Source organism: Pan paniscus, chromosome 20 (genome assembly GCF_029289425.2).
Source record: "Pan paniscus chromosome 20, NHGRI_mPanPan1-v2.0_pri, whole genome shotgun sequence".
Lineage (NCBI taxonomy): Eukaryota > Metazoa > Chordata > Mammalia > Primates > Hominidae > Pan > Pan paniscus.
This window is the reverse complement of record NC_073269.2, coordinates 56,852,633-56,875,628: the sequence shown is the minus strand read 5'-3', so window position 1 is coordinate 56,875,628 and position 22,996 is coordinate 56,852,633. Positions and strand designations below refer to the sequence as shown.

At 54.1% G+C, this 22,996-nt stretch overlaps 1 protein-coding gene and 5 non-coding genes across 9 annotated transcripts; 5 read left to right on the top strand and 1 right to left on the bottom strand.

The window, feature by feature from the left end:
- Positions 1–2,252: 2,252 nt before the first annotated feature.
- LOC103785246 (uncharacterized) lies at positions 2,253–22,057 on the top strand. 2 transcript variants are annotated; one of them, XR_010110779.1, is made up of 12 exons: positions 2,253–2,728; positions 3,426–3,747; positions 4,689–4,852; positions 5,049–5,089; positions 6,374–6,417; positions 7,943–8,006; positions 8,356–8,419; positions 8,759–11,883; positions 15,198–15,297; positions 17,988–21,701; positions 21,790–21,849; positions 21,968–22,057. It is a non-coding gene; the product is annotated as an uncharacterized LOC103785246 (transcript). The 2 variants fall into 2 exon arrangements; XR_010110780.1 differs by lacking the exons at positions 2,253–2,728; positions 6,374–6,417; positions 7,943–8,006; positions 15,198–15,297 and having other exon boundaries at positions 3,229–3,747; positions 17,988–18,085; positions 19,376–19,461.
- LOC112437962 (small nucleolar RNA SNORD88) lies at positions 4,888–4,978 on the top strand. The gene has a single exon (XR_003026459.1). It is a non-coding gene; the product is annotated as a small nucleolar RNA SNORD88 (small nucleolar RNA).
- On the top strand, positions 7,768–7,858 carry LOC112437963 (small nucleolar RNA SNORD88). The gene has a single exon (XR_003026460.1). It is a non-coding gene; the product is annotated as a small nucleolar RNA SNORD88 (small nucleolar RNA).
- On the top strand, positions 8,181–8,271 carry LOC134729665 (small nucleolar RNA SNORD88). Its single transcript, XR_010110960.1, has one exon. It is a non-coding gene; the product is annotated as a small nucleolar RNA SNORD88 (small nucleolar RNA).
- LOC112437964 (small nucleolar RNA SNORD88) lies at positions 8,594–8,684 on the top strand. Its single transcript, XR_003026461.1, has one exon. It is a non-coding gene; the product is annotated as a small nucleolar RNA SNORD88 (small nucleolar RNA).
- Positions 11,418–20,301, bottom strand: ACP4 (acid phosphatase 4). 3 transcript variants are annotated; one of them, XM_055103384.2, is made up of 11 exons: positions 20,222–20,301; positions 17,004–17,108; positions 16,842–16,928; positions 15,900–16,046; positions 15,531–15,629; positions 15,365–15,460; positions 13,891–14,023; positions 13,737–13,819; positions 13,122–13,246; positions 12,739–12,917; positions 11,418–12,662 (listed from the first exon to the last, which is right to left on the bottom strand). In XM_055103384.2, the coding sequence occupies exons 2-11, from the start codon at positions 17,064–17,066 to the stop codon at positions 12,547–12,549; spliced, it is 1,128 nt and encodes a 375-aa protein (XP_054959359.1). In that variant the 5' UTR covers positions 17,067–17,108; positions 20,222–20,301; the 3' UTR covers positions 11,418–12,546. The 3 variants fall into 3 exon arrangements, with proteins under 3 accessions (XP_054959359.1, XP_054959357.2, XP_003813684.1); XM_003813636.4 differs by lacking the exon at positions 20,222–20,301 and adding an exon at positions 17,177–17,992 and having other exon boundaries at positions 12,422–12,662; XM_055103382.2 differs by having other exon boundaries at positions 11,877–12,917; positions 20,222–20,298.
- Positions 22,058–22,996: the final 939 nt, after the last annotated feature.

Genomic DNA, 22,996 nt, shown 5'->3' with positions numbered 1-22,996 from the left:
GTCCATAGTGTGTGCTCTTTCTGTACTATTGCAATAATCCTCCCCCTTGTCTCCTGCAAAAGGCTCCCAAATTTATTCATTTACTTACTTAATTTTGAGATAGGGTCTCTCTCTGTCACGCAGGCTGGAGTACAGTGGTGCAACAGCTCATTGCAGCCTCAACCTCCTGTGCTCAAGCAATCCTCCCACCTCAGCCTCCTGAGTAGCTGGCTCCACAGGCATGTGACACCATGCCTGGCTAATTTAAAAATTTTTTTCTAGAGATGGGGTCTATGTTGCTCAGTCTGGTCTCAAACTTCTGGGCTCAAGTCAGTCTCCTGCCTCAGCCTCCCAAAGTGCTGGGATTATAGGGTTAAACCACCACTCCTCGCTGCAAATTTCATCTTTAAACACAGATGGAGCTCCAACTATATGCTAGACACTGGATGTATAGCACTGATCAAACTAGACACGAATCCTTATCTTTATGGAATTGACATTCAGCAAGGCAGCAAAATATGTCCATAAACAAGTAGTTAAGAGTCGGGCATGGTGGCTCACACCTGTAATCCCAGCCTCACTTTGTGAGGCTGAGGTGGGTAGATGGCTTGAGCCCAGGAGTTCAAGACCAGCCTAGGTAACAAGGTGAAACCCTGTCTCTACAAAAAATACAGAAATTATCTGGGCGTGGTGGTGTCCTCTTGTAGTCTTAGCTACATGAAGGCTGAGGCAGGTGGATTGATTGAGCCTGAGAAGTCAAGGCTGCAGTGAGCCATGACTATGCCACTGCATTCCAGCCTGGGTGACAGAGCGAGATGCTGTCTCAAAAAATAAAATAAAATAAAGCAGACAATAGGTTAGAGGTAAATGTTATGACGAAAAATATAGGAGGGTAGGTGAGATGGGATTCGGAACAAGAGAGCCTCACAGTCATATAAAGTGGAGGCAAGGAGGTCAGGAGACTCCATTCCAGGATGACATCTGAGCAGAGATAGGACCAAGGGAGGCAGAAAGCCATGTAGATGGGGGTAAAGAGTTCCAGGCAGAGAGGACAGTACATGCAAAGTCCCTGAAGTAGAAACTTCCTTGGCAGGTTCCAGGAGCACCAGGGAGGCCAAAGGAGAGGAAAGAGATGCAGGCTGAGAGGGGACAGGGGCCAGATCACTAAGGGGTGTGTGGGTCACAGCGAGGACTTTGCTTTTATGCTAAAGTGAGGCAGCAGCCAGTGACATAAACGTCTCTCATTGCCTTAAGAGAGGAATGTAGGTCTCTTCTTTTACTCCAGACCACAAGGTTCATGAAAGGAATCTCCTCACTAGAAAGAAGAAAACAACCCAAATGACCAGGGACCCGCTAAACAAAGCGTGTTCAATTCACACAAAGGAGCCCGTTGCCATTGTTCAGTGAATGAGATAATTCTGTACGTACTCATGTGGGGAAACAACTTATGGGACAGATTAGAGTGGAAAAAAGTATCTTTATCCATAATGTGTGTGTGTGTGTGTGTGTGTGTGTGTGTGTGTGTGTGTGTGTGTGTGTATAAAGTCCATACCAGGCCAGGCGTGGTGGCTCACACCTGTAATCCCAGTGCTTTGGGAGGTTTGAGGCAGGCAGATCACTTGAGGTCAGGAGTTCGAGACCAGCCTGGCCAATATGGTGAAACCCTGTCTCTACTAAACATGCAAAAAAATTAGCTGGGCGTGGTGATAGGCACCTGTAATCCCAGCTACTCGGGAGGCTGAGGCACGAGAATTGCTTGAACTCGGGAGGCGGAGGATGAAGTGAGCTGAGATCACACCACTGGACTCCAGCCTGGGCGACAGAGCAAGACTCCATCTGAAAAAAGAAAACATAAAGTCCACACCAAATTGTTGACAGTGAAACTCCTAGAAAGTGAGTTTGGAGTAGAGAAGTTTCATTTTTTAATTTTCAAAATAATCATATAAGTGGAAAGACTGTATAATCCTATCAGTGGAAAGACACTCCTCAGATCTCCAACCCTACCAAGAATCCAGGCCCCCAGGCCTTAGACCGTCAACTGAGTGGGAGCCCCAAAGGCCTCCCTCGGCCCCAGGAGTCCCAGCTCCCAACCCCCTTTTCTCCCAAACACGGGAATCACGACCCCAGCCCCTCCTCCCTCAGACCCAGGGGTCCAGGCCCCCATCCCCCGATTCTCCAGACACAGGGTCCCTCCTTCCGGCCCTTGCGTCACCGTGTAGGCTCCGCCTCTAATTCTGCGCCACGTGGGCGCTTTCCCAGGACGGCCCCCTGTCAATCTCCGCACTGGCCCCGCCTCCAGCCCAGTGGCTGGGACTTAATTTGGGTCCGGCCCTTCGGCTTGGGCCCCGCCTCTGCAGCCTCACTCAGCTCAAGCCCCTGCCGCGCAAATAGTCCCAGCGGATTCTCTCTCGTGTCCGGCCGCCCTCGGGGTCCTTTCTCTTCACGGCCCATCTTTGGTGCTGTCTTCAGAATTGCCGGACGCAGGTGACAAGACAATCGTTTCCATCATATCCTTGCCCCTTTTTGTCAGCCCCAGAGACAGCGTCTCCTCGCTTGTTCAGGAAGATTCTAGCGGAAGCAGGCAGTATTCCTTTCCCTAAGCATGAAATGGGGTTTCCCAAACAGGCGTGTGTATTGGACACCTCGGGCGGAGCGCGGGCTGGCGCCGAGGACCGGCCTTGCGAGCGGCGCGCACTATAAAATGGCGCGTGCTGCAACCCGCGCCCGCTTCGGAGAGAGAAATGCTGGGGTAAGGTTCTTAAGTTTATTGCTTTTTCCGGCTGTGTGGAAAGACGCACGTGTCCTGAAGGGTTCGAGGCTGCAACGGGAGCGGCCATGTAGTCGCGTGGAAAGGGTCAGGGCGTTTGCAAGGACCCAGAGAGCGTCCTCCGGGGCGAGCCTGGGAGTTTTCTGCGGGGATGGTGGTGGCTGTTTGGGCCGCCTGGGAGTTTGCGACTCCTATAGCTGGCGCGAGCAGGGATGCTGGGGCGGACCCTCCTCCGTCTGCCCCGCGGCGGAGCTCGCCCCTTGTGCTGCCCGCACGCCGCGGGCCTCCGCCATCTTGTCGGTTTGGTTGGGGGAGAGGGGTGGGCGGGCTGGGAGGCGACATTGAGTTCTTTCCGAGTGTTTTCATCTTCGTGCTACCTACAGGTGCTTCCTTAGGAATTCTCTCTTGCTTTTAAAATTCTGGACGGCTGGCATTTTTGTGCAACCTAGAACAAAGACTGGGGGACGGGAGAGGGTTTTGGGGGGTTCCATGGGGGCACAGATAGGGTATCGAGTTACCAAAGAAGTGAGAGTGAGGTTTCTAGGTGAATTGCCGGGTTTGAGAGTCGTGTAGGAATGGATATAGAAGGAAGCAAACGAGGCCTTTGCTTACCTGCGGGAGTCGTTCTGACCGTTCATGCCACGTGAGAGGGTTTTGTTAACGTTAGTTTTTGGCTTAGGTCCTTTAAGGTCTTGAACATCGGTTTCCTGACTTGAGCGGGGCCCATGCCCCTGCCGAGGAGGCTCAGCCTGGAAGCAGCTAGCCCATTTCCTGTCTCCCCCACCACGACCCAGCAAGGATCTCTACTTGACTTTCCTCCTTCAGGCAACCACCTAGAAAATCGTTGAGTTTGTTCATGTCACAAGTGAAAGTGTTTTTCTCCTGCATTCATCGTTGGCACGTCGTCCTTTGGCGATATTAAAATCTACCAACAAATGGGAAAAGTTAACATTTGCACCATCTTGCCGTATTCAAAAACCTTGTGCTTAAGTGTTTTGAAAGTAAGTTTCATGGCCGGGCGCGGTGGCTCATGCCTGTTATCCCAGCACTTTGGGAGGCCGAGGTGGGTGGGTCGCTTGACCCTAGGAGTTCAAGACCAGCCTGAGCAACATGGCAAAACCCCATTTCTACAAAAAAATAGTAAAGTGAGCCAAGCGTGGTGGTGAGGGCCTGTAGTCCCAGCTACTTATAAAGGAAGTGGGAGGATGCCTTTAGCCAAGATCGCGCCACTGCACTCCAGCCTGGGCAACAGAGCAGACTCTTACTTGAAAGAAAGGTTCATATTTTACTCAAAATAGTGTACTTGTGTACCTACAGTAACATTTTTCTACTTAATGTTATTAGCATTGTCACCCTTAATACTGCAATTTAACAATCTGCTTTGTGCCTGTTGTTCCTCAGTCATCTTCGAAATGTCTTTTACAGCTGATATGTTCAAACCTGACTCAGTCGAGGGTCTCTGCTCATTATTTATTATTTACAAGTTGGCTTTGTTTCTTCTCCCTTCTCTCAATAAGTTCTTCCAGGGGATTTGTGTCTTGGCAGCTTTCTCTGTTTATGGGTTATGTGCAGGTGTAGCCAGTGCTAAAGAAACCTGCAAACAGTGGGGGATGAACACCGGGGACATCTCCATGTAGTGCATTTGGGGTCCTACCCATCCCATGAGGACAGTACCCCGAGGACCTGTGACACTGGGGAGGTTGGGGCATCTTGGTGTCTCCATGAGCAAAACTGGTCATTCCTACCTTCTGGATGAGTTTTGCGTTTCCTACTCTTTTTTTGAGACAAGTCTTGCTCTGTCGCCCAGGTTGGAGTGCAGTGGCACGACTTGGCTCACTGCAACCTCTGCCTCCTGGGTTCAAGCAGTTCTCCTGCCTCAGCCTCCCGAGTAGCTGAGATTACAGGCATGCTCCACCACGCCTGGCTAATTTTGTATTTTCAGTAGAGACGGGATTTCACCATATTGGCCAGGCTGGTCTCGAACTCCTGACTTCGTGGTCTGCCCACCTCGGCTTCCCAAAGTGCTGAGGTTACAGGCGTGAGCCACCGTGCCCGGCCGCGTTTCCTGCTCTTTAAGCTCTGCTAGCTTGGCCTCTGTCACTAAAGGTAAGTGGCCTCAGGACCTGGTTGCAGAGGGGCTGGGGCTCCCATGATGTCCAGCACTGGGCTCCGATCACCCCTGAGGACACAGTGCACCCCAGGACCTTTGACACCTGGGGGTCTGAGGGGCCCCAGTTTTAATGGCTTGTGGACTTGCAGACTATTTCCTCCCCCACTCTCACTGTGTCTTTCTGTGTTACAGGTGCAGCTTCAAGCTTAGGACCACCCACCATGCCCATCCAGGTAAGAACCCTTGCTCCTGCTCCTTCACTCACCTGGGTTTAAAATATCTCACTGTCTAGGTTGACTTCATACTGTACCTGTAGAAACTGATTGATGTGCCAATGATTGTACTCAGTGTTTACATACAAAAACCATCTCAGGCCGGGCGCAGTGGCTTATGCCTGTAATTCCAGCACTTTGGGAGGCCGAGGTAGGTGGATTACCTGAGGTCAGGAGTTCGAGACCAGCCCAGCCAACATGGTGAAACCCCGTCTCTACTAAAAATACAAAAAATTAGGCCAGGCACAGTGGCTCATGCCTGTAATCCCAGCACTTTGGGAAGCCGAGGCAGGTGGATCACGAGGTCAGGGGTTCAAGACCAGCCTGACCAACATGGTGAAAGCCCCCATCTCTACTAAAAATACAAAAATTAGCTGGGCGTGGTGGCGGGTGCCTGTAATCCCAGCTACTCAGGAGGCAGAGGCAGGAGAATTGCTTGAACCCGTGAGGCAGAGGTTGCAGTGAGCCGAGATTGTGCCACTGCTCTCCAGCCTGGGCAAGAGAGCAAGACTGTGTCTCAAAAAAAAAAAAAAATTTAGCCAGGCGTGGTGGCACATGCCTGTAATCCCAGCTATTCAGGAAGCTAAGGCAGGAGAATCACTTGAACCCGGGAAGCAGAGGTTGCAGTGAGCCAAGATTGTGCCATTGCACTTCAGCCTGGACAACAAGAGTGAAACTCCCATCTCACAAAAAAAAAAAAAAACACCCATCTCACAGCTATGGAAAACTAGGCAGGCAGACCTGGGTCCAAACCCCAGCTCTGCTGTTTACAGGCTTGGAGACATTCACCAGGCCATCACTCTTTTGTGCCTCACTGCTGTGTCTGTGGAGCAGGCACCGAGCAGATGGCCCGGGACACTAGCGCTTCCTGCCTTCCAAAGGTGGGGCTTGAATAAGAAGAGGAATGCGTGGACTGGAGGGAACAAGCATTTGCGTTTCAGGGGAAAGAACTAATCAAACATGTCAAAACTCAGCAGTGGAAAAGAAACAGTAACTACCAGGTGATCCTGTCACGTTACTTCATGGGTTTTGTAGGCTGAATGCAACGTGTCTTTAAGCACAGCTTAGCCTGCAGTGAACCATTTATATATAAACTGATAGAATTCAGGGAACTCCTATTTTCACAATAAAAATAACAGGCTTTATCAGAATTGTTTCAAAGAGCAAAATCAGACAAGCATGAGTGTGTTATCAGAAAAGAGACAGGTGTTCTCAGCTCTGGGAGGATTTTCATTTGTTCCTTAGGTGTCAGGAGCTGGAACCGTGGCTGCAGCGAAATAGAACTGAAGGTGTGTTCTCTGGGTTCTTGGAGGTTTCAGCTGTTTCTGGCAAGGAAGCTGGCTTTTGGGCAGGGTTGGCTGGGATTGCAGTTCCCCTGAGTATCTTTCTGAGGGTCCTGTGCTTTTTTTTTTTTTTTTGAGAGGGAGTCTTGCTCTGTCGCCTGGACTGGAGTGTAGTGATGCGATCTCGGCTCACTGCAAGCTCCACCTCCCAGGTTCACGCCATTCTCCTGCCTCAGCCTCCCGAGTAGCTGGGACTACAGGCGCCTGCCACCACGCCCGGCTAATTTTTTTTTTTTTTTTTTGTATTTTTAGTAGAAGTGGGGTTTCACTGTGTTAGCCAGGGTGGTCTTGATCTCCTGTCCTCGTGATCCGCCCACCTCAGCCTCCCAAAGTGCTGGGATTACACGCGTGAGCCACTGTGCCTGGCCGGGTACTGTGCTCTTAATCCGAGATCCTCTGTGGGGTAGTGAATGGAGCTGAGCGTTTGTCATGGCTAGCTTAGAGGGGATTCTTGGGGACATGAGTGGTGTCGGTGCCAGTTGGGTAGGGATGTGTGAGAGGTGAGACGACAGAGCTGATGCGGGATAGGGAAGACAGAAGGGACACGTAGCATTTGTGGATTCTGGGCCAGCGCCTTCCTTACGACTGTCCAGATAGAAATGTTCCTCGCCTTGTCCAGTCTGGCAGCCACTGGCCACGGGTGGCTCTTGGACACCTGGAATGTGGCTAGTTTGTGGCTGGGGGCTGGGTTTTTAATTTTCCTTGATTAGTTTAAACAAGGGCCCCCTCTTCCTACAAAGCATATTTCTATGCAAAATGGAGCTTTTGGTGTTTCTGAGGTTGTTAAACAGCAGCCCGCACTGAACGAGCACCCACAGTGTTAGTGCTTTTGCGGAGAATAAACTGAACTTATCCTGCCAGGGTCCCAGTGAGAGGCAGCTGCCCCTTCCCCATGTCACAGAAGGTTCTGGTGAAGTCAGAGCAGCTTAGAAGAGCTGGGCTGGGGGCAGCAGAGGCGATTGAGGGGTATCCCGTTAGGCATGGGAGGCCCAAGCAGAAGGGTTTGGCCCCGTCCTCTCACTGAACCCCACAGATGTGCCTGTCTGCAGGCATCTCTAGTCCCGTTTTCCAGAGAAACACTGCTGCTGGGGGGCGGGGAGGGGTGAGGTCAGTGGGCCTAGATCATACAAGGAGCCATACCCAGGCTGAGCTGGATGGGGAGGGGAGGCAGCCTGGCACCCCCAGGGACCAAGTGTCATTCAGTTTGTTGCCTGATCTCTCAGCACTCTTCTGTGATGTCCCCCTTAGGACAGTAGGTGGTCCTGGGACCCACATCAGGAGGGGGTGAGGGCACCGGGGCCTCCATGATGTCCAGCACTGGGCTCCGACTGCCACTGAGGACACGGTGCCCCCCGGGACCTTTGACACCCGGGGGTCTGAGGGGCCCTGGCTCTGGGGAGGGCTGGTGGGTATCTTGGCTGCCCTGCACCCCACTGACCTTCTCCCCTCCCCTGTGCCCTCCTGCCTCCAGGTGCTGAAGGGCCTGACCATCACTCATTAAGAACAGAGGAGGCTGCCTGTTACTCCTGGTGACGGTGAGAAGGCGGATGTAGACAGGTGCCCAGCAAGTGCTGAGCCAGGCGCTGTCCTAAGCACTGGGCTCATTAACCTTCTTAGTAACCCTGTTGGGGGGCGGAGGTGGGATGGGGGCTGGGGCTGGGTTGCAGTGAGAAGTCCAGTGTCCAGGGTTCTTGAAAGGGCTGCACTTGGGGACCCCGTGATGTCCAGCACTGGGCTCTGACTGCCCCTGAGGACACGGTGCACCCCGGGACCTTTGACATCCGGGGGTCTGAGGGGCCCTGGCTCTGGGGAGGGCTGGTGGGTATCTTGGCTGCCCTGCACCCCACTGACCTTCTCCCCTCCCCTGTGCCCTCCTGCCTCCAGGTGCTGAAGGGCCTGACCATCACTCATTAAGAACAGAGGAGGCTGCCTGTTACTCCTGGTGACGGTGAGAAGGCGGATGTAGACAGGTGCCCAGCAAGTGCTGAGCCAGGCGCTGTCCTAAGCACTGGGCTCATTAACCTTCTTAGTAACCCTGTTGGGGGGCGGAGGTGGGATGGGGGCTGGGGCTGGGTTGCAGTGAGAAGTCCAGTGTCCAGGGTTCTTGAAAGGGCTGCACTTGGGGACCCCGTGATGTCCAGCACTGGGCTCTGACTGCCCCTGAGGACACGGTGCACCCCGGGACCTTTGACATCCGGGGGTCTGAGGGGCCCCACTCTGGGAGGTGATGGTGGGGGTGTGGCCGTTTCCCCCATTCAGTGCCTTTTCTGTGTCCTTCCCCTGACAGCATCCCTCCAGACTCTCTGCTGTTTCCTGCCTAGGCGTGGCTGCAGCCATGGCTAGGAAAGTGCTGCCACCCACCCACCTGGGCCGGAGCTGGTTCTGCTCCTGCTGCAGGGACACTGAGCTGGCTATCTCGGCGCTTCGGGCAAGAACCGCAACAGGCTCTCCTGGGTCCTGCAGGTTTACAGCCGGGCCCCTGCCTTGTGCCTCAGCTCTTGAGAGCTGCTGCTGCCGGGTGACCTGATCCAACCTGATAAGGTGCCATCTTCAGCTACCACTGCAAGGCCCTGAGGGCAACAGCAGCATGGCACTGCCCACCCAGCTGCTGATGGCCTGGTGCCAGCTGGGAGTCCTCCCGGCACTTCGAGGCCACTGAGCCACTCTTCCAGCCCGGCCCACCATGGACAGGGGTATCCAGCTTCCTCCTCAACCTCGTCCTCTGCCCCTGAGCCAGTGACGCCCAAGGACATGCCTGTTACCCAGGTCCTGTACCAGCACTAGCTGGTCAAGGGCATGACAGTGCTGGAGGCCGTCTTGGAGATCCAGGCCATCACTGACAGCAGGCTGCTCTCCATGGTGCCAGGGCCCGCCAGGCCACCAGGCTCATGCTGGGACCCAACCCAGTGCACAAGGACTTGGCTGCTGAGCCACACACCCAGGAGAAGGTGGATAAGTGGGCTACCAAGGGCTTCCTGCAGGCTAGGGGAGGAGCCACCCCCGCTTCCGTGTTGTGACCAGGCCTATGGGGAGGAGCTGTCCATACGCCACCATGAGACCTGGGCCTGGCTTTCAAGGACAGACACCGCCTGGCCTGGTGCTCCAGAGGTGAAGCAGGCCAGAATCCTGGGGGAGCTGCTCCTGGTTTGAGCTGCAGTCAGGAAGTGTGGGACACGGTAGGGGAGGCAAAAAGCCTCGGGCACTACCCTCCCTGTGGAGCTGTTCAGTGTCCGTCGAGCTAGCCACACCCTGACACCATGTTCAAGGATACCGGAAGAGAAGGGTGTCTGCCCCCAACCTCCCCCGTGGGTGTCACTGGCCAGATGTCATGAGGGAAGCAGGCCTTGTGAGTGGACACTGACCATGAGTCCCTGGGGGGAGTGATCCCCCAGGCATCATGTGCCATGTTGCATTTCTGCCCAGGCAGCAGGGTGGGTGGGTACCATGGGTGCCCACCCCTCCACCACATGGGGCCCCAAAGCACTGCAGGGCAACCCCACACCCTTGACATAAAAGCATCTTGAAGCTTTTACTCCGTTTTTATAAGGATTGGTTTGTTTTGTGTTTTTGAGACTGTTTTGCTCTTGATGCCCAGGCTGGAGTGCAATGGCGCAATCTCAGCTCACTGTAACCGCCACCTCCTGGGTCCAGGTGATTCTCCTGCCTCAGCCTCCCGAGTAGCTGGGATTACAGGCACCTGCCACCACGCCTGGCTAGTTTTGTATTTTCAATAGAGATGAGGTTTCACCATTGTTGGCCATGCTGGTCTCGAACTTATGACCTCAGGTGATCCGCCCACCTCGGCCTCCCACAGTGCTGGGATTACAGGTGTGAGCCACCATGCCTGGCCTGTCACGGGTTTTCTCTTAAGGTCTCTGTTGCTATGCCTTCTCTGAAAGCGTGCATTGGCTGTGTGCTGTGGGCAGCCAGTCCCTTCTGATGGGTCTGCTTTTGCTGTGTGTGGCTTCTGTGTGGTCTGGGTTTAGGGTGTGCTGGGGCCGGAATCTCAGGTGACAGCTCTGTGAGGACTCACTGAGCCCTAGCAGTTCTGACCTCACAGCTGAGGCCTTGGGCACAGGGGCCCCTGTTAAAGAGCGGACAGAACACTCCAAACTCTGGTGCTTCATCCTCTGTGGGTTCAGCTGCTGAGCTGCGTCCAGGGGGATCCACCCAGGCCTCTGCCCACTAGCAGGCCCCCAGCTCTGAATGGGCCCTTCCAGGAGGCTGCTGGGAAAGGGTGGGCTCTTGCCACCAGGTGGGAGTTGATCACAGCCACAGGTAACCCCACCTGACACTTGGGGTCTCCATGAGCCTGCAAGGAAGCCAGGCTCCCTCCCAGGGCCAGAAAGTGTGAGGGGCGTTAATTCCTCAGCCTTCCCAGGGTCATGGCTCCTGGCATCCATCTGGGGTGGCCCATGACCACCCAGCTCCTCTAGGGAATGCCGGGTAGGGCAGTGAGGCAGGTCTGGGGACTCCCCAGGGATGAGACTGCATGAGAGGCTGCCCTCAGCACCCTGGGAAGAAATGGGCTAGGGCAGTATGCAGGTGGTCCTTGTGTGGAGGAAGGGTTGTCCCAGCTTCCACTCCCTGGCGTTTCTGGACGCTGTGCCTTTTTTAGGTCCTGGGTCACTGGGAGTGGCTTTGAACCTTCCTCCGACTGCCCCATCTAATGGGGGACAAGTGGCTGTTACTAAGTGTCCACTGTACCAGGGCTCCCTACGGGTTCCCTTGTTAGACAGTGCCACACAGCCATGGGTGTGGGGCAAGGCCTGGGAGGGGCAGGCGCTCTGCTCTAGGCCACACTATGGCGGCCTCCCCTTGGGGGCCAGGGGCTCAAACGGCACCCGTGCAGGTGCTCCACGGCGCCTGCTGCTGCATGAGTCTGGGCGGAGTAGCTCTCATCAGCATCTGATAAATGATTGCAGTGGTGGATGTGTGGCCCATGTGATGGTTGGGAGCTGAACACTGCATTTTATTTAACCTAAATTTAAATAGCCACACATGGTCATGGCTACTGTATTGGCCAGCGCCTCCACATCACTTGCAGCAGTTACAGTGCACAGCCGAGAGTGTCATTGGTTTTCCCTGCTCTCTGCCTGTCCCCAGGAAGTTAATTTTGGGAGTTGTGGAGTCCACTGGGTTAGAGTCGTGGTTCTGCCAAGTGAGACACATCAGGGCCTATCACTTGCCCAGAGGCGCACAGCCTCGGAAACCAGGCTTTGAATCGTGCACCTTTCTCAGGTCTGCTGCCAGATCCCCGCGACTCTACCCAAGTTCACGGTTGCATTGAGAGCTATGGAGGTCACCAAATAACCAGACTTGAGGGTCCAACTCCTGTGAGCCTGGTCTCCACAGAGCACATGGTCCACATCGAGGCTCTGAGTAAGGTCTTGTCACAAGCTGCAAGTGGAGGTACGTACAGGGTCCACCATGTCCTCAGCCAGCCTACCTGCTTCCAATGCTTATATGGAAAGGTGCATAAACATACCACCTGGGTGTGGTGGCTCACACCTGTAATCCCAGTGCTTTGGGAGGCCATGGCAGGAGGATTGCTTGAGGCCAGGAATTTGAGACCAGCCTGGCCAACATACCAAGAAAACAAAATTAACGAGGCATTGTGCACGCCTGTAGAAGCTGAAACAGGAGGGTCACTTGAGACAGGAGTTCAAAGCTGCAGTGAGCTATGCTCATGCCACTACTCCAGCCTGGGCCACAAAGACCTTGTCTCTACAAGAAAAGTGCCATGCAGGCATGCCTGCTTGTTCAGACATGGGCACATTTGTGCTTGAATGTATGTCACAGACATGTTTTTTACCAGCATGTATGTACAGACCACCTGTGCACGTGTCTAAGTGCAGAAACTGTTGACACGTGACACGCATGCATGCACACTCATGCCACCGTCACACAGACGCACACATGCACACACAAACTGGTTTCCAGGCTGGAGACTCCGCACAGCCCTCGCTCCCCATGCACACAGGCGCACAGTAAGTCACAGAAGCCAGAGCAGCTACTGAGCATACATGTTGGGGTCCAGTGTCAGCTGGGGGTAGGGAAGCCCTGGTTTCTGGCTCACACGGGGCCCCCCAAGGCCCGCAGGCACCCTGGTCTCCAGGCCAGCAGGCCCAGCCCCAAGCTGAGTGCCACCAGCACAGCTACAGCTCCGGCCAGCAGGGGCACCACTGGAGCTGCAGGGAGAATGCGGGGGGTGAGTGCCAGGACTTGGCGACCCTCCACTCCCACCCCAACACAGAGGACTGTCACCTGGGGGGGTGGCAGCCTCATAGGGGCCATGGCAGGAGACCCCATGGGCGGGAGGCCGGGCCGGGGCAGTCAGCTGGTAGAAGCGGCCTAGTGGACAGGGGGCCGGGCACCCGGGGAGGCTGAGAGGCAGGGGCAGGTGGGCGGAGTCATTGCGGTAGAAGAGGGAGACGGTGACATTCCTGGAGAGAGAGGACATGGTGGCACCTTCTCCCTCCTGTCATTGATCTTAAAGCCTGGAGAAAAGGGCTTCTGACTCCCACCTGTCATCCTCCCAGCACCATCCCATGCAGCTCCCTGCCTGGCCATGCCCTCTGCCTGACACATCACCCCTTGCTTTGAGAGTTCTGTCCCGCCCATGTCCCTGGGCACCAAACCATTCTCACCCTCCATCTTTGGCGGGATTCCCCAGGTGCTTCCGGAACTCAAAGCCGAGGCAGGCAGCATATGGCGGGGTGTGTCCATCATAGAGGCCCAGGGCCCCCTGGAGGGCCAGCAGGGTGCTGTCATGCTGCAGGTGGACCCGAGGGCTGAGACGGCACTTCTCTCTGGAGGCCTTTCTCCTGAACACTAGACTTGCGCATCCAGATGTCCCCCAGGCTTCTTAGAACCAACCCCCCAAAGCTACTCCTTCCTCCCATCCTGAAGGCAGTACCAACACTTGCAGGCGGCCACTTAATAAAGGTTGCTCAAGTAGGTGCAAAATATGATTGGACTAAGCAGCCTTTCTCCTCCGGAAGGACAGACTGCTTAGTCTAATCGTAGTTTCTTAAAGAAAACGAGTAAGGAATTATATTTATTCATAAATTCTTCCTCCCATAACCCCGTCACCTCCCTCTTTCCAGACTAATGGTAGAGCCTGAGAGTAGGGTTTGGAGATACGGGTTACCCCAGGCAGTGGGCTGAGATCCACTGGGACCACAGGCTCTTCCTCACCTAAATCGCTGTCACCCTCATCCCTGTGCCTCAGTGCCACGTGGCACTGCTTCCCAAGGACTCACAGCTGAGTACATGACCATCTTGAGGGGCAGCCCCAGGCGCTGGACCCGGGAGAAGTTTGCAAGGATAGCATTCAGCAGGATCCCTGAGGATGGGAAAAAAGAGCTTAGACTCTCCCAGAGGAAGGCACCCCAGCCTCCCGGACCCACACCTCACCCCCTGTCAGCTGGGCCTTCTCTGCTGCCCGGGGTGGGCCCACGTGGGCTCCAATATCCAAAGCCGAGATCTGGGCAAGAGTCCGCAGGACATCTGGGGAGGCCCAGGCTGGTAGTGGAAGACCGTGGGCTTGCTGTGGGGAGACAGGACAGATGGACCATCCTGAGCCCTCGAGTTTGCCTCTGGCCCCGCAGGCCTGTGCTGCCCCCTGCTCTTCTGAGTCCCCCCATGGGCCGGATCTGGATCTGGCTGGGAAATCATGATGTGGATAACAGTGGTTTTTTGTTTTGAAACGGAGCCTTGCTCCATCACCCAGGCTGGAGTGCAGTAGCGCAATCTTGGCTCTCTGCAACCCTTGCCTCCCGGGTTCAGGTGATTCTCCTGCCTCAGCCTCCCAAGTAGCTGTGATTACAAGTGCGTGCCACCATTCCTGGCTAATTTTTTTTTTATTTTTAGTAGAGACGGGGTTTTACCGTGTTGGTCAGACTGGTCTGAAACTCCTGACCTCAGGTGATCTGCCCACCTCAGCCTCTCAAAGTGGTGGGATTACAGGTGTGAGCCACCACGCCCAGCCAACAGCGATTATTAGTTAATAGTAGACATCGTCATTACACAGCCCAGAAGGCTTTATCTGAAACCCCTGGGGCCAGAGGTATTTCACAGCTCAGACATTCTGGACTTTAGAAAGGTCTGATGGTGCTGACACCACACAGCATGGAACACACACAGCAAGGGCCGGGGTAGCCCCCTTAGTCACACACATCACTGCTCCCACCCTGCGATTCAGAACATTCCCGTGAGCTGGAGTGAGCAAAGACTAGCAAGAGTACTAGCTGGGTATGGTGGCTCACGCCTGTAATCCCAGCGCTTGGGGAGGCGAAAGGATTGTTTGAGCCCAGGAGTTCCTGGGCAACATAGTGAGACCCCATCTCTGCAAAAAATTAATTTTTTTTTAATTAGCCAGGCATGATGGTGTGCCCCTGCCTGCCTCAGCTACTTGGGAGGCTGAGGCAGGAGAATTCCTATAGCCAGGGAGATGGAAGCTGCAGTGAGCTATGATAATGCCATTGCACTCCAGCCTGGGTGACAGAGTGAGATCCTGTCTCCAAAAAAAAAAAAAAAAAAAAAAAAAAAGGCATTGCATCATTTCAGGTCAGCTCCCGCTGCCCAGGTTTTGGGTTTTCTGATTATAGGACTGTGGGGAGGAGTTGCCAAATGTGTAGCCTCAAACCCTGGTGAGGCCCTCACTGTACACCAGGCACTATTGTAAGCACAGTGCGTGGATTAACCCATTTGAATCCTCACAGCGTCCTGGGGAGGTGTTGATACCGGTGTTGCCATCCCCACTGTGCAGATGGGAAAACTGAGGCACAGAGGATTAACTACATGCCTGAGGGAACACAGCTAGTGAGTAGCAAGCTGGGATTGGAAACAGGTGTCCTTAAACCCTTGGCTGGGAAGGGGCAGGGCTCACCTGGCACATGAGGGTGTCCAGAACCTTCCATGCCCTGCGCAGTGGCTCTCCAACCAGCGACAGTCCCGTGAAGTTCTCCAGGCGACTCAGGAAGCCCTGGATGCGCGGGGCTGGGTGAGCCCAGGCCCATCCCCTGCGTCCCGCCCCCCACCGCCGCCCTGCTCACCGTCCAGCCCTCCAGGGCCTCCTGGTACTCGGCGGCCTCGGTGGCCTCCCGCAGCAGCTCGTGGTATCGGGGACAGCTGCGCATGGGGAACCTCAGCAGCTGGGGAAAACTGAGTCTCAGAGAGGACAGCCGTGTGCCTTGCCTTGGGTCTCACAGCGGGTCGGGGGAACCCGGGCTCTCGGTCCCTGCGTCTTTGTCGCAGTTTCTCCCAGATCCAGGAGAGCAGCGTGGGCCGAGGCTCACCCTGGTCTGGACAGACCAGCTCGAGGACAGCCTTGCTTCTCGGAGCCAGCTCAGGCGGCCAGACCCAGAGCTGCCTCTCTCTCCACCCGCTCTCTCCCTCGCCACACCTGGGTCCAGCCCCCTGACCTTATCCTCAGCCACGGGCACCGTGTGCACCGGGATCGGCCTCCAGTGGGCCTCGGGGCTCCCTGGAGCAGCCTCGGGAAACAGCCCGGCGAGGTTGGCCTGGGCGCTCTCCAGCGTGCGGTCAAAGTCCGTGCTGCGGATGTACACCTGGAGCGGGGTGGAGAGAGGGCACGCAAGGGGTCGTGGTTGGGGACAGAGGTCAGCTGTTGTGGCAAATCAGAAGCCTCAGATTCACTTTGGAGTAGGGGTCAGACACTGAGAATCATGTGGCCTTCGAAGTTGGAAGTTGGGATCAAGGGTCCAGAGGCTAATGTCGGGAGCAGTTGGGCTGGACGTCCTAAGCTGGACAGCCATGTTGGATTTAGGGGGTCAATTGAGTCAATGAGGGTCAAAAAGGAAGATCAGAATCAGTAGAGGCTGGAGGTTAGAGGTCAAGTTTAGGAGGGCAACTTGGAGGACTTGGAGTCAGAGTTCAATACATGTTCTTCAGAGGTCAGGAGGACTGTCTGTAGCTGGGGGATGTCAGAAGACATAGGAGGAGACAGAAAAGGTAGGTCAGAATTGATAAAGTGTAGAGGTTAAAGGTTAGAGGTCAAGAGGGCAAGTTACGTCAACAAGGGTCAAAGATCGAAATCAAGTTTGGGGTCAAATGTCAGAGGCCAGAGGTCTGATTGGAGTCAATGGGACTTAGAAAACAGAGATGGAGGCCAGAAAATAAAGTCAGAGTTGATGGAGGTCAGAGGTCGAGATGTGACAGGTTGAGATGGGGTCAGAAGTCAGTGTGGGTTAGTCAGTGTATCGGGGGTCAGAGATTAGAGGTAGAGGGCAAGTCAGGTTGATGGAGGTCAAAGGCCAGAGGTAGAGGCCCAAAGAGAGCGTTGTAGTCAGTGGAGGTCACAGGTGGGAGGTCAGGGGGCCAGGTGGGGGTCACTATGGCCCTACCTCCTCCCGCCGGTACTCCGGACTCAGGAAGGCCTCGTAGCGGCTCCTCAGGAAGCGGCCCAGCTCCAGCTGCTGGCGGACCCCCTCCTGGGGACAGAACAGCCTCAGCCTACCCCTCCCCACCCCTCCCACCCTTGCCCTCACCGCCTACCCGCTTCTCACCGTGGTCAGCTGGCCCAGGCCTCGTGGCCACAGGGTGGAGGCCACCTCCTTGTGTGGGTCCATGGGGTAGGAGGCCAGCGGGGCCCGGTCGCCATGGCGGAATACCTGGGGACAGGACTGGTCAGGGCTAGCCCTGGGGGAGCTAAGGGCAGGCCGGGGTGGGGGCGCCTCACCAGAGCCACGAACACCAGGGGTCCTTCTGGCAGGGCCCGGGGTGGCAGCACCAGCAGCAGCAGCAGCAGGAGAGGTCCAGCAGGGTGGCCCCAAAACCCCAGGCCGGCCATTTCCACCCAGCCCAGACGCTGAGCTCAGCCCACTGTCTGGGCCGCAGCCCCGCCTGTCCCAGCCCTGCACTCAGCACCCCCATTATAGCAGGCCCTGGCACGCTCCCCCAGGGGCCACAGATCCCATTCCCCAGCGCCTCTGCCAGCCTTGGATTAACCCGTTTCATCTTCGTTTCATCTTCATCGCTGCCCCAGGAGACACTGATGTGCTTACCACCATCCCATTGTACCGATGGGGAAACTGAGGCACAGAAGGGTTCCCTAACTGGCCTGAGAAAACACTGAGATTTCTCAGACAAAGCTGCGATTTGAACCCAGGTGCCTTTAACCTGGTTGCAGACTTGGACAGAGACCCCCACCCCACATTGTTCGTCTCAGCAACAGCCTTGACCCCCTGAGTTGCAGAGGCTGACGATAGTAACTATGTGCTTGATTTTCTGTACTCTGATGCTTTGACATCAGGGGCCTTGCTGATCATAGAAGGACCGCCCCTCCCAGGGTTACCGGTTCCTGGAGATAGTCAGGGACTGGCCCAAGCGCATGCCTCTCCTGTACAAACCAGCCAACCCACCACCCAGGCCACCATCCACCTGCCCTGATCACCCGGGGCAGGGTATTGGACAACTCAGGACAGCCCCTGTGCCCCAGAGCCTGCTGAAATGGTGCAACCAGCCACTCTTTACCCTACCTTATCCCACAGAAAACACAAGGAAGCCGCTTGCTCGTGGTCTACCTCCTGGGCACCCTTGGTGCGTCCCCATGTGGCCCCTGTGGCATGCCCCCTCCTCTGGGGAAGCTGTGAGTATAACAAGTCATCTTCCTTTCATTCTTTTTTCTTTTCTTTCCTTTTTTTTTGAGATGTAGTCTTACTCTGTTTCCCAGGCTGGAGTGCAGTGAGACAGTCTCAGCTTGCTGCAACCTCCACCTCCCAGGTTCAAGCGATCCTCCTGCCTCAGCTCCCCCTAGTAGCTGGGATTACAGACACGTGCGACCATGCCCGGCTAATTTTTGTGTGTGTGTATGTATATATATATATATATATATATATATATATATATATATATATATATTTTGTTTGTTTGTTTGTTTGTTTTGTTTGTTTGTTTGTTTTTGTTTTTTTAGTGGAGACGGGGTTTCGCCATGTTGGCCAGGCTGGTCTTCAACTCCTGACCTCAGGTGATCCACTCGCCTCGGCTTCCCAAAATGCTGGGATTACAGGCATGAGCCACCACGCCCAGCCAAGAAGTTGTCTTTCAATGGCAATCGTCTGCTGCTCAGGCGGCCTCACCATCCCACAATGCTAATAAAATCTACACTTCGCAGCACCACCTGGGGCTGGCTGGCTCTCCTGCCTCACTGTGCACAGTCAGCCTCCAGTCCTGTCCTGGGTTTTTGTTGTTGTTGTTTGAGACAGGGTTTTGCTGTGTTGCCCAGACTGCTCTTAAACTCCTGGGCTCAAGCAATCCTCCCACCTTGGCCTCCCAAAGCGCTGGGATTACAGGTGTGAGCCCCTGCACCAGATACAAAAGTTTTGTGAATCTCTGTCTCTCCTCGTACTTGAAATAGGGTAGAGGCCCCTGGAATAAAGAAGTAGAAGAGCTGGAGGCTGAAGCCAGACCAGGAGCTGGCAGCTCACACCTGTAATCCCAGCACTTTGGGAGGCCAAGGTGGGAGGATTGCTTGAGGCCAGGAGTTCAAGACCAGCCTGGCCAACATGGTGAGACCCACCCCCCGCACCCAACTCCATCTCTATAAAAGACAAACAAAAATTAGCCAGGCATGGTATGGTGGCGTGTGCCTGTAGTCCCAGCTACTCAAGAGACTGAGATGGGAGGATCACATGAGTCCAGGAATTTGAGGCTTCAGTGAGCTATAATTGTGCCTTTGCACTACAGCCTGGACAACAAAGCAAGACCCTGTCTCTAAAAAAAACAGAAAAGAGAAAAAAATCCTGAAGCAAAATTAAGAAACTAGAAACCATGTTCTAGCCCCTGGAGATGTCAGCACTTTCATATCTACTGATGTATTGGCTGCTGTGACAAGTTACCACTCAGTGGCTTAAAACGACACACATTTATTCCCTTACAGTTCTGGAGGTCGGAAGTCTAAAATCAATATAACTGGGCCAGGCATGGTGGCTGACACCTGTAATCCTGTCATTTTGGGAGGCCAAGGTGGGCAGATCACTTGAATCCAGGAGTTTGAGACCAGCTTGGGCAACATGGTGAAACCCCATCTCTACTAAAAATACCAAAAAACTAGCCAGGTGTAGTGGCATATGCCTGTAGTCCCAGCCACTCATCGCTTGAGCCCGAAGTCGAGGCTGCAGTGAGCCCTGATTCTGTCACTCCACTCCATCCTGGACGACAGAGTGAAACCTGATGTTTAAATGCAGTTTTTCATATATGTACTTCTTACCAAAATGAGATCATACAGAACCTGCAATTTTGTAACCTGCGTCTTTCGGTTAACCTCCTCTTCTCCTTGGCAGTAGTGCTTTCGTCTTGTCTGATGCCCACTCCCTATTCAAATGTCCCTCCGTTTCTCCCCAAAGAGACTTTGTCTTGTTTTGTTTTTTGAGACAGGATCTCACTCTGTCACACAGGCTGGTGTGCTGTGGTACGATCTCGGCTCACTGCAACCTCTGCCTCCTGGGTTCTGATGATTCTCATGCCTGAGCCTCCTGAGTAGCTGGGACTATAGGTGCACACCACTGCACCTGGCTAATTTTTGTATTTTTAGTAGAGACAGGGTTTCACCATGTTGGCCAGGCTGGTCTCAAACTCCTGACCTCAGGTGATCCGCCCACCTCGGCCTCCACCCACAAAGAGCCTTTATAACTTGTTTTGTCCAAGCCAAAACCCGGTCCAGGATCACCTCTCAAAGCTGGTCTTATGTCTCTTAACGGATTTTTTTCAAATATAGCAAGGCTACTTGCTTTTGTTTTGCACTGTGGCATGGATTTGTTGGAGAGATGGTGCCGTTTGCTCTGCAGAATGTGTTGCCTTCTGGAATGTTCTGGGTAGTTCCGTGAGGTATCGTGTTTACAATCAATTCTTGTTATTCATAGTAGTGATGTTGTATAACTGTGACCACTGAATCAGCAAATAAGGACCCATTGCTTCATTAATAAAAGTATATATTTTTCTATTTATTTATTTATTTTTATTTATTATTATTATTTTGAGATGGAGTCTCGCTCTGTTGCCCAGGCTAGAGTGCAGTGGCACAATCTCGGCTCAATTTAACCTCCTCCGCCTGGGGTTCAAGTGTTGCTCGTGCCTCAGCCTCCCAAGTAGCTGGGACTACAGGCGTGCATCACCATGCCCGGCTAATTTTTTTGTTTTTTTGTTTTTTAGTAGAGATGGAGTTTCGCCATGTTGGCCAGGCTGGTCTCAAACTCCTGACCTCAGGTGATCCTCCCGCCCCGGCCTCCCAAAGTGTTGGGAAAACAGGTGTGAGCCACCGGCACCTGGCCTATATTTATATATATTTAAAGAGATGGGGTCTTACAATGTTGCCCAGGCTGGTCTTGAACTCCTGGGCTCAAGCAATTCTACTGTCTCACTTAACCAAAGTGTTGGGATTACAAGCATGAGCCACCGCACCCAACCCTATATATATGTGTTTGTGTGTGTGTGTGTGTGTGTGTGTGTGTATACACACACACACATATATTTCCCCAATAAGTGTTCACAGTTGTACAACATAACTACCAAAAATAGCGAGACTATATCTGCCACAAATAACGCAAATAACTACCTGAGTAGCAGATTGTATAGTCCCCATTTTTGTGGTAGCGATAGATAGGTAAATAGGTATCTCACAAATATATCATATGTATTTTATTTTATTTTTTTTTAGTTGTTAGTTGTGGAGACAGGATCTCACTCTTGCCCAGGCTGGAGTGCAGTGGCGTGATCTTGGCTCATGGCAACCTCGACCCCCTGGGCTCAAGTGATCCTCCCATCTGGAGGAGGAAATTTTGCCTGGGCCTCCTCAACTGTTCTCCTGGCCTGCAGGCTCCTGTTTTGAGATATTTCTATACCCAGAACTGACCTGGTCCCTCCCCTGCTCTCAACCCTCTCATGGCTCCCCAGCACCCTCCGGGGCAAAACCCAAACGCCTCAGTATGGTGTTCAAGGTTGAGACTCTCCAATCTCACACGTCCCGATGTCACATTCAGACACCACATGTGGCGGGCCACACCAGGGTCTGTCTCTGCCCTATGCCCCTGCCTGTCCCCTCTACCAGAATGCCCTTTCCCCGTTGCCATGGCCACCATTCTGGTCTCTCTGACAACCCCCTCTCGGGGTTCCAGTGGCTTCTCCCCCCTCTGGCTCAGAGGCCCAGGAAAGAGAGAGAAGACCAACCAAGGGGTGGCTGGAGTCCCAAGGCCATGAACTTTCAGGAAGTGAGGAGGGGTCTGGCAGGGAAGGGAGGCCTGGGGCGGGGCAGAGGGCAGGGAGGGGAAGGGTCCTGACCTCTGATCTCCCCCCCAGAATGTGACCCTGGCCATGGCCTTGTTCACCATCCTGACCTCCATCTATTTCTTCAACAAGGTGAGCGGGAGAAGAGTGGAGGTGGGGGCTGAGTCTCTGTCTCCCTGGTCCAGTTTTGTCATCTTGGTCTCTCTCTCTCTCCCACATCTCTGTATATGTCCCTGTTTTCCTCTCTCAGGCTCAGCAGTGAGAAGACACAGGACCTCCCCGCACAAGAGCCCTGCCTCTCCCTCTACCATCGCTCTGAGGCCAAATAAATGTAACTGAATCCGCACATCCTGCTCTGCCAACCCACTGCCCCTGCGCCCGGCCTCGGGCCTACACCACACCTGGGGCTCTGTGTTTCAGAAGGGAGTGGGGTGGGGGTCCGGACTCCAGGGTCTGAGGTAGGAGAGTGGTGAGGGCCCACCCTCGCAGGTTTGAGGCTGGGAGCTGGGAATCTGAGCTGGGTTTTGAGGGATGAGTAGGAGTCTGTGTGGGGAAATTCCAAGAAGAGGAAGAACATTTCAACCTGGTGTAAGGGCACAGAGGGAAGAACAAGCAGGGCAGATTGAGCACCCAACACCAACACAGGCTGCTGTGTACTTCGGATTTGTTATTTCCCTTGATCCCGTGATTTCTTCTCCATCAGACAAAGGCGAAAATCTTTGTCCAATGGGCCCCAAAAAACCACAGCCAGGGCAGCCAGAGATCCAAAATGTGAATGCACTTTGTCAGCTGCAGTGGGTCTGTAGTTATCGTCATCATCTTCATCACTGTCATACTGTATCAACACATCTTCCTCTTTTTTCTTTTCTTTTTGAGATGAGATCTCACTCTATTGCCCAGGCTAGAGTGCAGTGGTATGATCATAGCTCACTGCAACCCTGAACTCCCAGGCTCAAGCAGTCCTCCTGCCTCAGCCTCCTGAGTAGCTGGGACTGTAGGTGTTCACCACCATGCCCAGCTAACTTTTTAATTTTTTTTAGAGACAGGGTCTCACTATGTCACCCAAGCTGGTCTCTAACTCCTGGCCTCAAGCAATCCTCCTACCTCAGCCTCCCAAAGTGTTGGAATTACAGGTGTGAGCCACTGTGCTCAGCCTCTTTTCTCTTCTTAACAAACTCCTATTTAACCTTCAACACCCACCAGCAATGTCCCTTCCTATAAAAATGTGCAGACCCGCCCCCATAGGCAGTTCGCTAGCAGCCCCCTTGCTTAGCGCCCT